This window comes from Heterodontus francisci, chromosome 7 (assembly GCF_036365525.1).
Source record: "Heterodontus francisci isolate sHetFra1 chromosome 7, sHetFra1.hap1, whole genome shotgun sequence".
Classification (NCBI taxonomy): domain Eukaryota; kingdom Metazoa; phylum Chordata; class Chondrichthyes; order Heterodontiformes; family Heterodontidae; genus Heterodontus; species Heterodontus francisci.
Genome location: NC_090377.1, coordinates 99065884 through 99081110, shown reverse-complemented (window position 1 = coordinate 99081110; position 15227 = coordinate 99065884). Strand labels below are relative to the sequence as shown.

Genomic DNA, 15227 nt, shown 5'->3' with positions numbered 1-15227 from the left:
ATATTACCGGCGGCAGCGGGGCCTTCATTTGAATAATCAACTTCATGTAAATTACATGATAATGAACTTACCTGCCGCAACTCACACGCTATTGGAACTCTGGGGGGAGTATCCAATTCGTCCATCGATTCTTCCTTGGGGGTGTGTGTGAGGGCAGTGACAATGTTATTAGGTGTTTCACTTACATTTACACCATTCTTTATCTTTAAAAATGTAAATGTAATGTAAGGACTTGAAAACCTTTAAGAATGGCACTGGCACCTGCACGGTGGCACCGGACACTGTTGCTGGGGCATGGCGGCTGCCCCCTCTACGTCAGGGGCGGTCCCTCTGCTCCCTCCACTTAAATGAGCGCCCGCGCGTAATATCGCGGGGGCTCTGTGGTGGCACTTCGACGTCGTAAGGCTGCCGACTTTACAGTGCACCGCCGCGGAGCACAGCGCGCTGATAAAATTCAGCCCATTGTGTCCAAGTCAGCATGGTGTGTGGCTTGGAGCTGATGGTGTTCCCATGATATTGCTGTTTTTGTCCTTGGTGGTCGATCTCACAAGGAATTTCTCCTTATTTGAAAGGTGTTTTTCCCTTTTTAAGTAATTTTAATGAGCTCTTGTTTTCGTTAACACAAGGGATATCAGTGATGTGAAATTGATTGCATTACCACTTTGAGCACATAATGTTTGGCAAGCAATTTTCACAAAATATAATCAGGGAGTATTTTCATGAAAGTAATAATAGGTCACATGAACTAAGTGTAACAGTTTTTGGGTTTTTGTGCGACATATTCTTTCTGGTTCAGCATCACAGGTCACTCCTGTAAAATGCACCTGGGTCCCCTGTAATCTCGAGTACATCTTCGACTGCCCGATATCTGGTCAAGCAATAGCATGATCTGGAGATTTTAACCAAGAACCAACGCTCTGTGTACTGAAATATCACATGTGCATTTTCCTCTCTTTATGGAAAATGAACTGAAAAACAATCTATCGAGATAAGGAAAGCTTTGAACCAATCTCTGAGATAGTTATGGAAAATATACTAATGGACGGTGTATAATTTCAAAATGAGTGAGTCAATTTCCTACACCTCTTAATTATGAAACTTGATAAAGACACACTTACTAACTCTGTAAATGCCAATTCATTTTTCTAAGCCAAGCAAAGCTGGCCTAGTTTTCCTGTTACTACCTGCTAAGGAGCAACTCACCTGGTTGTATGACCGAGTGAGAGAACAAGAGAGAGAGAGAAATGATATCTTTCCCCTTAAATCTGTGAGATGAGGGGTTTTGCCCACTGAACCAGCAATATCACGGCCCTGATTGAAAAGCCTCCTCTTTGATTTTTAGAGCATACGTCTTCCAAATGTCTGCCGCAGTCAAGCTACACACTGTACAAGTGGACTGAAGTGCTCACCTGGCTTCTCAGGTGTCGCAATGGAGACAACGTCTCACAATGGTATGGAAAATAGTTCCATTCTTCCCTCATTCTTAGGCTCTCTGCCCCACACACCATCGTCAACAAAGAAGGCAGGTAGGTGAACAATTGCTGTCAGACCTCTATCAGTGCTGCTCTGAAAACAGTTGCTAAGAGCTGTGGTCTGAGGTGAGTCACTCCAAATTTCCCTGTCATTCAGTCGTCAGTCCCTGTTCCCCATTGATGGCACAGCTGAGGTTGGATGCAAATGTGAACTTTGTGCATATACCCTAACCTCCCTTTGCATGGGACTGATGCTATTGATGCTGCTGCCCGCTGCATCTATCTGTTTTACTTTAAGTCCATGAAAGGCCTAGAAAAGGAGATACACAACTTTAAATGTCTGCTTCAATTAAATAAATCAGCATTTACAAATGGTTATACATTAGATACCATCGAGCAATAGAATGGAGAAGGGAGGGCAACGTAATAGATTTGCAGCGGCTCTGAGTGCTTTGGCTCTCTTGCTCTACTTGGGTGATTGACCGAGTAAGGCGTCAAAGAACCCTCGCAAAACTGGAGTCAATGGGAATCAGGGGGAAAACTCTCCACCGGTTGGAATCATACCTAGCACAAAGGAAGATGGTTTTTGTTGTTAGAGGTCAATCATCTCAATCCCAGGACATCACTGCAGGAGTTCCTCAGGGTAGTGTCCTAGGCTGTCTGCACAATGTTCAGCTCCATTTGCGACTCCTCAGATATTGAAGTAGTCTGTGTCCAGATGCAACAAGACCTAGACAACATTCAGGCTTGGGCTGATAAGTGGCAAGTTACATTTGTGCCATACAAGTGCCAGCCAATGACTATCTCCTGCAAGAGAGAATCCAACAATCTCCCCTTGTCATTCAATGGCATTACCATCTCTGAATCCCCCACTATCAACATCCTGGGGGTTGCCATTGACCAGAAACCGAACTGGACCAGCCATATAATTACTGTGGCTACACAAACAGGTCAGAAGCTGGGAATTCTGTGGTGAGTAACACATCTCCTGACTCTTCAGAGCCTGTCCACCATCTACAAGCCACAAGTCAGGAGTGTGATGGAATACTCTCCACTTGCCTGGATCAGTGCAGCTCCAACTCGAGAAGCTCGACACCATCTAGGACAAACCAGCCTGCTTGATTGGCACCCCATCAAGTACCTTCAACATTCATTCCCTCCACCACCGACACACAGTGGCAGTAGTGTGTACCATCTACAAGATGCACTGCAGCAACTCATCAAGGCTCCTTTGACAGCACCTTCCAAACACACAACCACCTAGAAGGACAAGGGCAGCAGATGTGCGGGAACACTACCACCAGCAAGTTCCCCTCCATGTCACACACCACCTGACTTGGACCTATATCGCTGCTCCTTCACTGTCACTGGTTCAAAATCCTGGAACTCCATTCCTAACAGCACTGTGGATGTACCTACAGCACATGGATGTAGCAGTTCAAGAAGGCAGCTCATCAACTTCTCGCGGCAATTAGGGATCAGCAATAAATGTTGGCCTAGCCAGCAATGCTCACATTGCATGAAAGAATAAAAAGAATTGCCATTTTTATGTTGATTCACTAAGTGAAACCAACCCAGCCAAGTAAATGCAGGGAACAATCCGACAATAGGCTTGACACACGCAAATGATGTTTGAGAACCATCATTGACTGCCAGAAAATCATTTTAAGGAATATCTTTAGCCACCTTAACCTGTTGACTGGAGTAGGGGGTATGGTGAGAGATATCTTTAGCAGGAGCTACGGTGGGAGGAGGTTACTTAGTAGGAGGAGTGGTGGGAGGGGGCTATTTAGTAGGAGGTGAGGTGGGAGGGGGCTATTTAACAGGAGGTGAGGTGGGAGGAGGCTATTTAGCAGGAGGTGAGGTGGGAGGGGGCTATTTAACAGGAGGTGAGGTGGGAGGGGGAGATTTAGCAGGCGGTGAGGTGGAAGGGGGTATTTAGCAGGAGGTGTGGTGGGAGGGGGTATTTAGCAGGAGGAGTGGTGAGAGGGGGATATTTAGCAGGAGGTGAGGTGGGAGGGGGTATTTAGCAGGAGGAGTGGTGGGAGGGGGTATTTAGCAGGAGGAGTGGTGGGAGGGGGGTATTTAGCAGGAGGAGTGATGGGAGGGGGCTATTTAGTAGGAGGAGTGGTGGGAGGGGGTATTTAGCAGGAGGAGTGGTGGGAGGGGGCTATTTAGTAGGAGGAGTGGTGAGAGGGGGCCATTAAGCAGGAGGTGAGGTGGGAGGGAGTATTTAGCAGGAGGAGTGGTGGGAGGGGGCTCTTTAGCAGGAGGTGAGGTGGGAGGGGGCTATTTAGCAGGAGGTGAGGTGGGAGGGGGTATTTAGCAGGAGGTGAGGTGGGAGGGGGTATTTAGCAGGAGGAGTGGTGGGAGGGGGCTATTAAGCAGGAGGTGAGGTGGGAGGGGGCTATTAAGCAGGAGGTGAGGTGGGAGGGGGTATTTAGCAGGAGGTGAGGTGGGTGGGGGTATTTAGCAGGAGGTGAGGTGGGAGGGGGTATTTAGCAGGAGGTGAAGTGGGAGGGGGTATTTAGCAGGAGGTGAGGTGGGAGGGGGTATTTAGCAGGAGGTGAGGTGGGAGGGGGTATTTAGCAGGAGGTGAGGTGGGAGGGGGTATTTAGCAGGAGGTGGTGGGAGGGGGTATTTAGCAGGAGGTGAGGTGGGAGGGGGTATTTAGCAGGAGGTGAGGTGGGAGGGGGCTATTTAGCAGGAGGTGAGGTGTGGTGGGTATTTAGCAGGAGGAGTGGTGGGAGGGGGCTATTAAGCAGGAGGTGAGGTGGGAGGGGGTATATAGCAGGAGGTGAGGTGGGAGGGGGTATTTAGCAGGAGGTGAGGTGGGAGGGGGTATTTAGCAGGAGGAGTGGTGGGAAGGGGGTATTTAGCAGGAGGTGAGGTGGGAGGGGGTATTTAGCAGGAGGTGTGCAGGGAGGGGAATATTTAGCAGGAGGTGAGGTGGGAGGGGGGTATTTAGCAGGAGGTGAGGTGGGTGGAGGGTATTTAGCAGGAGGTGAGGTGGGAGGGGGTATTTAGCAGGAGGTGTGTTGGGTATTTATCAGGAGTTGTGCAGGGAGGGGAATATTTAGCAGGAGGTGAGGTGGGAGGGGGTACTTAGCAGGAGGTGAGGTGGGAGGGGGCTATTTAGCAGGAGGTAGGAACATAGGAACAGGAGTAGGCCATTCAGCCCATCGAGCCTGCTCTGCCATTCAATACGATCATGGCTGATCATCCACTTCAATGCCTTTTTCCCACACTATCCTCATATCCCCTTATATCACTTGTATGGTGTAGAGGGAGGGGGTATTCAGCAGGAGGTGTGGAGGGAGGGGGGTATTTAGCAGGAGGTGTGGAGGGTGGTGTTTGGTTCGGTTTGGTTGACATAAAGACAGCACAACTTTCAGCATTCTAACATCTGTTTCTCTCTGTAAGCTTCCATCATTATTCTCTTGTGTCTGTGTGGGTGTGTGTTTTATTGTAATCAATCCCATCTGGAGTGATCTTTTGCCTGACAGAAGGAGGCATCTGTTGCACATCCACTACCTTGAAAGTGACCTTGTGCAGACAGCCCTCATGTTGGCAGGAAAGATCACATTCTCCTCTTACAGGAATAGTGGTTCCATCAGAAAGTCTAATCTTTGTCTTGCTGTGTCTATGCATTGGGTGCCTTGTCTTGTCAATCTTACACAATTGCCTGAATGAGATGACATTGCATGTTGCTCCTGTATCAGCTTGTCACTCTATCACTTGATGGCTGCAAAATCATGGTACGGTCAATTTCTTTCCTTCATCATGATTGTGGAGAGATCCAACTTCCTCCATAGCATCTGTCTCATCCTCTGAGTCTGACCTGTCATTATCATCCTCTACGGGATATTGTGCTAGAGCTTTCCTTTTGCAGACAGCCTGGCAATGGTTCACCCTGTCACATTTCCTGCAGGCCTTTCCATATGCCGGACATTTTTCTTGTCCTTTTCCATGACTTTCTTCACAGTAGGGACACATGTTGGAAACATTGTGTGGACCTTTGACAGTGTGATGCCTTTTGCTGACATTTCTTCATGCAGTAAGTCTGCTTTGAGGAGCCTGCTGACCTTGTCTTGGGCTTGGAAGGTAAATTGTCATGGCTGTAGTGCACCTTTACTTACCCTTCAATAGCTGTGAGTTGTTGATGAGCAGTCTCACTAACTTCAAAGACTGTGATCAGATTCTGATGAAAGATCACACAGACCTGAAACATTAACTCTGCTTTTCTTTCCACAGATGCTGCCTGAGCTGCTGAGTATTTCCAATATTTTCTGTTTTTATCTCTCATTTGACAGTTAGCTGGCACTATAAAAAATGTATCTGTTATACAAAACATTCCTTGCAGGTGAAAAATGTTCAGATAATTTGTCAATTATCTTCCTAAGCTCTTTTGAATCATCCTCACTCATTCCAAGTATGCACAACCTCTCTTTTCACTCCTGACCCATACAGCTCTCAGGGTAGCTACCTGGACTGTCTTTGGCTTCTTATCCAGTTCTGTAACCACTAAATAATCTTGCTAGGATCCTTTAAAAACTTTCCCGTTCATCTCTAAATTCCCCTTGCAGCATATCGGCTGCAGTGCCGGTATCGGGTAATACGCCATTTTGAGTACGCAGGGCTATCGTCAAGTCATTCAGATAGTACTCACTACTTGGACGAACTTTGTGTAAAGAGAGGATGCAAATCTGTCAGGCTGCTAAACCTCTGCTCCCAATATGTCAGCAATGTCCTCAACTTTCGCATTTGCAATGAACTCCACCACTTCAAACACCATGTTTGGTTTCATTTGGTTGACACAAAAGACAGCAGAAGTTTCAGCATTATACCAGGAGGTACCTTTAGCAGGAGGTGTAGTGGGAGGGGTATATTTAGCACAAAGTATGGTTGGAGGGGGGTATTTAGCAGGAGGCGTAATGGGAGGGGTATCTTTAGCAGGGGGTGTAGTGGGAGGGGTATCTTTAGCAAGAGGTGTAGTGGGAGGGGTATCTTTAGCAAGAGATGTTGTGGAAGGGTATCTTTAGCAGGAGTTATGGTGGGAGGGGTATCTTTAGCAGGAGTTATGGTGGGAGGGGTATATTTAGCAGGAGTTATGGTGGGAGGGGTATATTTAGCAGCAGTTATGGTGGGAGGGGTATATTTAGCAGGAGGTGTAGTGGGAGGGGTATATTTAGCAGGAGTTATGGTGGGAGGGGTATCTTTAGCAGGAGAAAGTGTGGGTGAGAGAGAGGGAGATCATATCAAGTATTGTCACTCATCATCAAATAAACCAACAGAGAATCATCTTTATTGCTCACTGATAATGACGTTAGGTGGTTCCAGGCTATGTTTATCTTTTTATTAGATGCATTGTATGCTTGAAAATCACAACCCTTGTCAGCCTATCTCTCTTTGTATGCACTGAAAGAGCACAGCTAGTTCATTGACGCTATGCAAGATGAAAGCTTTGCTGGTGTACCAGGTAAAGGTCTGACTTTGACAAAGTGCACTTTTCGATGAGAGGCCCACTCCTGCCTGGCTGACTGGGCTGAGATTTGTTCTGTTCCCACCAGACCACCTGGTGGGTTGCTTCATGAAGAGCCAGGTATGTCACCCCAAGGGGAAAACTTGACTTTGTCTGTCTCCCCCTGCAGCAAGCCCACATCCGATCGGCTGAGCATGGAGTGGCACTCGGATCAGCAGTCATAAGAGAGTCCGTGACCCGTTCACCCACACTCCAAGCTGAAGGAGGATGCTTGAAGGTGAGCTATCTTGTATTGGATGGGGGAATATCGTGACCATAATGAAAACTGGAACATAGTAAATGAACAAAAATGAAACATTATAAAATGGTTTCAAAATAATAGATGCATCAGCTGGGGCAGGAATAAATGGATTGTGCAGAAAGCAGATATAGATACAGACAATCTTATTCAAGGTAATCTGGTGGTTGGGATACAGCTGTGGTACCTGCTGTCTCTGTCCCATATGGAGGCAGGCAACCATATCATATGCAATGGCTCTGTTTCCCAAAAACTGCAGGATCTCACACTGCAAAGCACAGCTGTAAATTAACAAAATGTTCCAGTGATACAAGGCCAGATACAGCAATGTTGAGATCTAGAATTTAATGCAAATGAAGGTACTGATCATTTTCTTTGCTAGCTCAGGCACAACGATTAAATTCACACCACTCGTGCAGTAAATTTTTTGTTAATCATCGGTTGCTCATTTGCATAATTTATTCAGGTGCAGGGACAAGGACTACTTTCCTAACCTCCCCCTCAGCCCCCAGAAATACTAAAGCCACTGCACTGAAAATAGTGAACAGAAATATATTTAAAAATCAGGAAGTTCCGGCTGGAAATGAGGTGAGGGACTTGTCCCTCGATCTGATTAAAGGCTTTAAGGCTGGCAGGTTAGTAAATAATATTTATTAACACTCGGAGTGTCAAAATGTCATGCAGTTAGAAACAAAAAGTAGTTCTGTAGGAAGTTATTAAATTGCTCTGTTGCTGTATCAGTAAATCTAATTTTAGTTATCCACTATTTTGAAAATACTGTTCAGAGTAAAAAATGTTTGAGAGATACCTCACATAAGACATAGGCAATATTGATAAACCTTTGACATTTTCAGTCACCCAGGGTACAATCAAATAAAACTGATGAAAATAATATTGTCTCCAAATTTCATAATTTATACCATACTTCTTGTATATAAAAGAAATACTTGGTGATAATCAATTCAATGCAAAGATTACCAGCACAAACATTTTGGGCAAAATGGCCTTCTTCTGTGTTGTATCATTCGATGATTCTATAATTACTACACCTCTGCCGAGGTCAGACACAGCTGACTTGGGGAAGTAAGTTATTCAGTTCCTGGTGCTCGTGGAATACCTCTCTATCCAATCTCTTTTCATTCCGTATCCTCCACATATTCATTTCGTTTTGGCACACGCATGTTCGCAATAACAGACATAACTGTAACTAAATAACATTGAACTAGCAGTTTTGTAAATATCTGGGAGGGCAGGTGTTACCACCTTCCCTTAGCACAAAATGAAGATGAAAAAGTTGTGTTGATAAAACTACCTATATATACACACAGATTATATATATATTACATATATATTGATGGATAGACAAAAGTACACAGACACAGATATACAGACACTCATACACACACTCATGTTTGAATTAATTATTGCCCACTGGATCCTGTACACCAGTCATTAATTTGCAGAGAAAAAAAGCAGATAGGATTTCAAAGTTTTACAAATTGTCTGAATCTCAAACCACAGAACTAAACAGCTTCCAAATGCAATTTAAAATCAGAATGCCAATCAATCTGAGCACAGTCTTTATCCGATGGTCAAAATACAAATTCTGAAATTTGAGGGATTAAAGCAAAGCACATTGATATTAATTATCAAACATTCTTAATCAGTTTCATTTACCAGATGATAGATAGGAAACAGACATTGGGCCAGAATTTTCTGCCAAAATAACATTGAGTTCACATTTAATTTGTAAATCGTCCAGCAATTCGTGGTGAAGAAGAGAAACTTTGTGAATTGCGAATCAACATAAGTTACTTGGCGATTTGTACTGCTCCACCGTTCGTCTCACAAAAATGGCAGCTCACCATCAACCTTCCATGAGTTTCGGGAAATTAATGTATTTTCAACAACAACTTCTTCTTCTTTGGCCTCCTTGTCTCGAGAGACAATGGGTAAGCGCCTGGAGGTGGTCAGTGGTTTGTGGAACAGCGCCTGCAGTGGCTATAAAGGCCAATACTAGAGTGGCAGACTCTTCCACAGGTGCTGCAGATAAAATTGGTTGTCAGGGCTGTTACACAGTTGGCTCTCCCCTTGCGCTTCTGTCTTTTTTCCTGCCAACTGCTAAGTCTCTTCGACTCACCACACTTTAGCCCCGCCTTTATGGCTGCCCGCCAGCTCTGGCGATCGCTGGCAACTGACTCCCACGACTTGTGATCAATGTCACAGGACTTCATGTCGCGTTTGCAGGCGTCTTTAAAGCGGAGACATGGACGGCCGGTGGGTCTGATACCAGTGGCGAGCTTGCTGTACAATGTGTCCTTGGGGATCCTGCCAGCTTCCATGCGGCTCACATGGCCAAGCCATCTCAAGCACCGCTGATTCAGTCGGGTGTATAAGCTGGGGATGTTGGCCGCCTCGAGGACTTCTGTGTTGGAGATACGGCCCTGCCACCTGATGCCAAGGATTCTCCGGAGGCAGCGAAGATGGAATGAATTGAGACGTCGCTCTTGGCTGACATACGTTGTCCAGGCCTCACTGCCATAGAGCTAGGTGCTGAGGACACAATTTTCAATTTAATTACCAATTAAACTACAGGAAGTTAGGGCTACTATTTAACAGCATAAGTACTTTATTAATTATGAGATTTATGAAAGAAACAATTTTTTACACCATGGAGTCTCATTCCTACTGCTAGTAATTTGTTGCTAAGAGATTTTTAAAATTTTAAATGTTATTTTTTATGACTTTTTTCTAACTTATTCTCTGTCTCTCTCATTCTTAATCCAATCTTTCTTACCCTCTATTTATCTTTCTGCACCTGAATTGACTCAAATTTAGCTTACTTCCTTCTCCATCTTTCTCTATCTTTAAATCTTGTTGGTTAAGAAGATAGGCTGTTGGTCCCGTCGTTCACCAAGGACCCAGATGTTCTAATGCCATTCTCAACTTGTACCTCGAGCTGATTGCAGGGCAAATATTTTTCGTGCTGGCGGGTGAGGGAAAAAGTCAAACTAATGGGGCATGTCATGATGTGCCGTGCTCTAACAAATTCTGGACCAATGCCTAATCTAAGAAATATATTAAAGAAAATCTATGCCTACATAAAATGCAGTTCATATAAAAGACTCGGGTCCACTAATGACAATCACCGAGTAACATCCCCAATCCCACACGGTTAACCAGCATTATGAGGACTATGGCTTAATTCAGAAACTATCCCACATTGAAATACATTCTATTTACACCAGGTTCATTAAAACAAATTGAACATAATTGGGTCTTTTAGATTCTAATTGAACCACAAATGAATGTTGAGCGGTTAAGCCATGTGACTGGTAGAAGTCAAAGTGTACCAATCATAAGCCACTACTACCGACCAGACCACACATGTGGCAAGGAACACATGAGGTTGAGTTATATGGGAGTCATATTGAAAATGTTTTGAGATTCTCCACTATCTAAGTTTAAAACAAGAGAGCACCTGAATCTAATTTAGAATTCAGAGTTTAGCTTTTTGAAATCGCCAAGTAGAACTGGACAATCCCACCTGCAAAATAAAACTGGAAGCCAACCACTGATCATTCCTTATTTCATATATAAAATTCCATGAATTTCCATGGAAAGTAATCCAGATCACTATCATAATGCCAGTACATGTTACAACTTTCCTAAACATAATTGTTCAATATTTTACTTCCTTCCCTGCAGGCATATACTGTTATATTTCACACATGGCTCCCAGCTGCTTTTAATTGTGGTGTTCAGAACATTATCCCCTCTATCTTCTTTTTTTCCCCTCTTATCTTTTTTAATCAGTGTACTCCTGAAACATTGTTATTTATAGAGTTGCATTTCATTTCTACCAAATGGATTTAGCATCTGATGTCTGCTGCTGGAGAAATTGCACCTTTTCAACCCATCATTTGCCTTGATGTCTCTGTACTTTATAAATAATTTCTTAATTATTACCACACCCATGACTAAGTACTAATAAAATGCACAAAGAATGTAACCCAGACTATAGCAGTTGCACTTAGGAAACAAAAATATACACAGTCTGCTTCAGGAATGAATTCTTTGATTTCAATTGTACAACACCTTTTCTCTATAATTTGGATAAATCCAATCTTGCAATGATTCCTAGAGTTTTAAATGCAGTTATTCTATTATTTTGCCAACACCCACTTTATTTTGTTGATTAATTGAAGATGTAGCAGGCGTCTCTTTGTCTCTTTTAAGTTGCTTGCCTCTCTACTGTCACCACCGGGTTTGAGAAAAGCAATGTTTTATTGGAAAACTTCCAGCAAACTTGGTTACAATCATAAGTTTAAATATGTAAATGAAACCCCCATGTATTTTAAAGAACAGCATCTTTAAAGGAAACTCCTTTAGCTTTTGTTTGAATTCAACTATGTTCCCGATACAAAGGTCAAATGCCTTGATTTGGGCGGGTGGCTCAGGCAGGACATTGTAATCTTACTCTTTTCTCTCTCCCTTCCACCTGAGGATCCTGATCTCCCGTGTACGACGATTCTGTCAGTTGCTCACAGATGAGTGTGAGAGAACAGCCATCTGCCAAATATAGCAATGGTGAAAACCCTCTATTGTAACTGGTGTTTCCTGAGTTTTTAGAGTGCTATCACAGCAGCAACAAATGCTGGGATAGCTCTGCTTCGATCACCATCTCTTACTTTTGCTGGAGAGTAAGAGAAAGTACTTGCAAACTCCATAGCTACATGGGTGTGAAGAATAAAAAGGAAACACAGAAACAGGGAAAGACAGAGAGAGAAAATTGGAAAAGAACAAAAAAATGCATCAATACCACATTGGTGTCCTCTGTGGCAGGCATCATGGATGTAGCTTGTCATTTTTGGCCATGTTTTTGGTGTAAGTGGACACATAATAAAGAATCTTACACTAAATATTTATGTTCACTATTCATAGCTCAGCTGATTGCATCCAAAAAATCTAAACGTAAAACTAAACATCGAAAAACAATAAAACATTATAGAAAATAAAATGCTATGAAATCCCAACCATTTATTCTTAAGTGATTGAGGCCTGTCCTGTGTTTTACAGTGCCTGCACATTGTAGCAGAGCAGGGAAGTCTGCAATCATTAGTCATGGTGCTGTAGTCAAGAGTGGCAGAAAGTGGGAATTGACAATTAGTCTTTGAAAATCCAAAAGATACTGTACATTTTGACATCATCAATTTTGACAGACAATACAACCTGTTTAAAACAAATCATACCATCTGGCTCTTGCTGAGATATACTTCTGCTGCAGGACTTGACTTTTGTCTGGGGTATGGTATGCAGGAATATGATTCTTTAGCGGATACCAGGGCATGGTTTTCTTTTGAGGGCCTTGTCTGTCGTTTTATGGTTCTCCTGAAGGCAATGACTTTCTGGGATATGGTGCTGACCTTTTCTTTCATGTGATTCTCCTGAGGGTGACTTGTGTTGTTTTGTATGGTTCTCTCGAAGGTATAGACAGTGGTTGTACTTCGGTGCAATATTGACGAGTGCCCCACTGTTGGAGGCCCTAAACCATGGCCCTATCGTTTCTCTTCGGTGGACATAAAAGATTCCTTGGGATAACTTGAAGAATTACATAAAATTTACAGCATGAAAACAGGCCATGCTGCCCAACAGTTCTCTGCTGTGTTAATGCTCCACACGAGCCTCCTCCCACCTTACTTCATCTCAATCTATCAACAATATCCTTCTATTCCTTTCTTCCTCATGTACTTATCTAGCTTCCCCTTAAATGCATTTATGCTATTCACCTCAGCAATTCCACATGGTAGCAAGTTCCACATTTTCGTAACTCTCTGACTAAAGAACTTCCTCTTGAATTCGGATTTATTATTGACTATCTTATATTTAGGGTCCCTGGTTTTGGACTCCCCCAAAAGTGTAAACATCTTCTCTACGTTTATCTTATCAAATTCATTCATAATTTTAAAGATCTCTATCAGATCACTTCTCAGTCTTTTTTGGAGAAGAAGAGCAGGAGAGTTCCCCCAGTGTCCTGGTCAACATTTATCCCTCAACCAAGAGCACTAAATAATGCATCAACAGATTATCTGATCAGCTATTTCATTTTTTTTTTGTGGGATATTGCTGTGTGCAAATTGGCTGCAGTATTTTCCAAATTTCAACAGTGACTACACTCAGAAGTAATATATTGGCAATAAAGTGCATTAAGGTATCCTGAGGTCATGAAAGGAGCGATATAAATGTAAGTCTCTTTTTCTTGTACGTGCTTCTCCTGAATGTACTGACTGTTGTGTATGGTTCTCCTGAAGCTACTGACTGTTGTTGTGTATTGATTTTGTGGGGGAATGTTGCTAAAGTGGCCAATCTTCAGACTATTTAGCTTGCGAATATCATTGCCCAGCTAAATGCTGTTCGCACCTAACATTTATATATTCAATCAGGAGTTAATGAATACGATTATTAATGAGAATCTTGACTGATTTTCTACTCTTTTGTGCAGTGCTGAGAAGAACAATTAAATATGTCCTTGCTCAGGTCAGCTAAGATATTTATAGGGATCAAACATGGAAGCTGCTCTGAACAGCTGAGTATTACAGCATATGGTGTCTACTCACATATAGGGGAAATTGTAACCTAAAAGAGTCAGTGAATTTGGGAGTGGGCATGTCGTTAAAAGGGCTGAAATTGACAACACGTCAGAAGCCAGCTGGATCCTGCCAAATTCCACTTTTAACTGTAATACATTCAGTCATATGCGGGAAACCTCCTTGGGAGAGGCAGGTTGTTAATTTAAATACGTTAAGAGGTAATTAACTGTTTCAACTGGGATTTTAACTCTGCGTGCACAAGTTTCCCAGGCTTCCTGGAACTTGCCATTGAAAGCAAGGCGAGAGGACAGCAGGAATTGAGGAAGCCGAACAAATGACAGGCAGAAATTCCCATACGTTCTCAGACCTCATACCAGCTTCCTTGCCTAAATGCAAGGCTTTTGCTCGCAGGATTTATTCTGAGAGTGTGCTTTCACTGTTTTGGAAATGACTTCCACTGCTTTGGAGGTCATTTCTACTACTTTAGAGTTTTGTGCATCTGATCTATACTTTCCATCTGTCAAACATCAGTTCAGTATGGCTACTGCTTATGCAGCTTTGCCTTAGACCTCAGATGAGGATCAAGATGAACAGCAACAGAAGCAGCAGTAGGAACAGTACCAGCAGCAATTGCAGTACCAGCAGGAGCAGTACCAGCAGGAACAGCAGCAGGAGCAGTACCAGCAGGAGTAGCAGCACCAGCAAGAGTACCAGCAGGAGCAGCAGGAGCAGCAGCAGGAGCAGTACCAGCAGGAATAGCAGTACCAGCGGAGTAGCAGCAGGAGCAGTACCAGCAGGAGCAGCAGCAGGAGCAGTACCAACAGGAGTAGCACCAACAGGAGTAGCAGTACCAGCAGGAGCAGCAGCAGGAGCAGCCTTCTTCTCAACTCACCCTGCTGTTGTACAGGAGAGAGGGGATGAGCATAGAGATACGGCTCGCAGGATGCGATAGGTTCAGCACGGGGTGTACAGGCACAAGATCAGCTTCCTGGACATGTCCAAGCACAGTGCTTCAGGAGGCTGAGGGGATCATGTCAGGTGGTCACAGACAGTTGCAGTCTGCTGGAAGGAGGCCTCACCCACACCCAGGTGGGTGGACCAGGTGGGCACGCATTGTCGGTGCTTATCAAAGGCACCACAGCCCTTAATTTCTTCACCTCTGGCTCCTTCCAGGGATCTGCAAAATCCTGCAATCTGCTGCCCACAAGTGCATCACACAGGTGACCTATGCCATGTTTGCCAGGGCCAGCATTTATGCGCACTTTGTAACCGATGAGGTCAGTCAGAATGAGTGGGCGCTTGACTTTATGACTCTGGCTGGCTTTCCACAGGCTCAGGCAATCTTTGACTGGACATATGTGGCAATCAAGGCCCCCCCAGATCAT

General features: G+C 43.9%; 1 protein-coding gene across 12 annotated transcripts in view; it reads left to right on the top strand.

Annotated features, from left to right (window-relative positions):
• Nucleotides 1-15227, top strand: part of satb2 (SATB homeobox 2) — a 299511-nt gene that overhangs the window by 267471 nt on the left and 16813 nt on the right. For 10 of the 12 annotated variants that reach the window (XM_068035703.1, XM_068035709.1, XM_068035705.1 and 7 more), the window contains one exon: nucleotides 7124-7231. The exons of the other annotated variants lie outside the window; for them this stretch is intronic. In XM_068035703.1, coding sequence (XP_067891804.1) covers nucleotides 7124-7231 — 108 coding nt within the window. The remainder of the gene's footprint in view (nucleotides 1-7123; nucleotides 7232-15227) is intronic. 12 annotated transcript variants of the gene reach the window in all.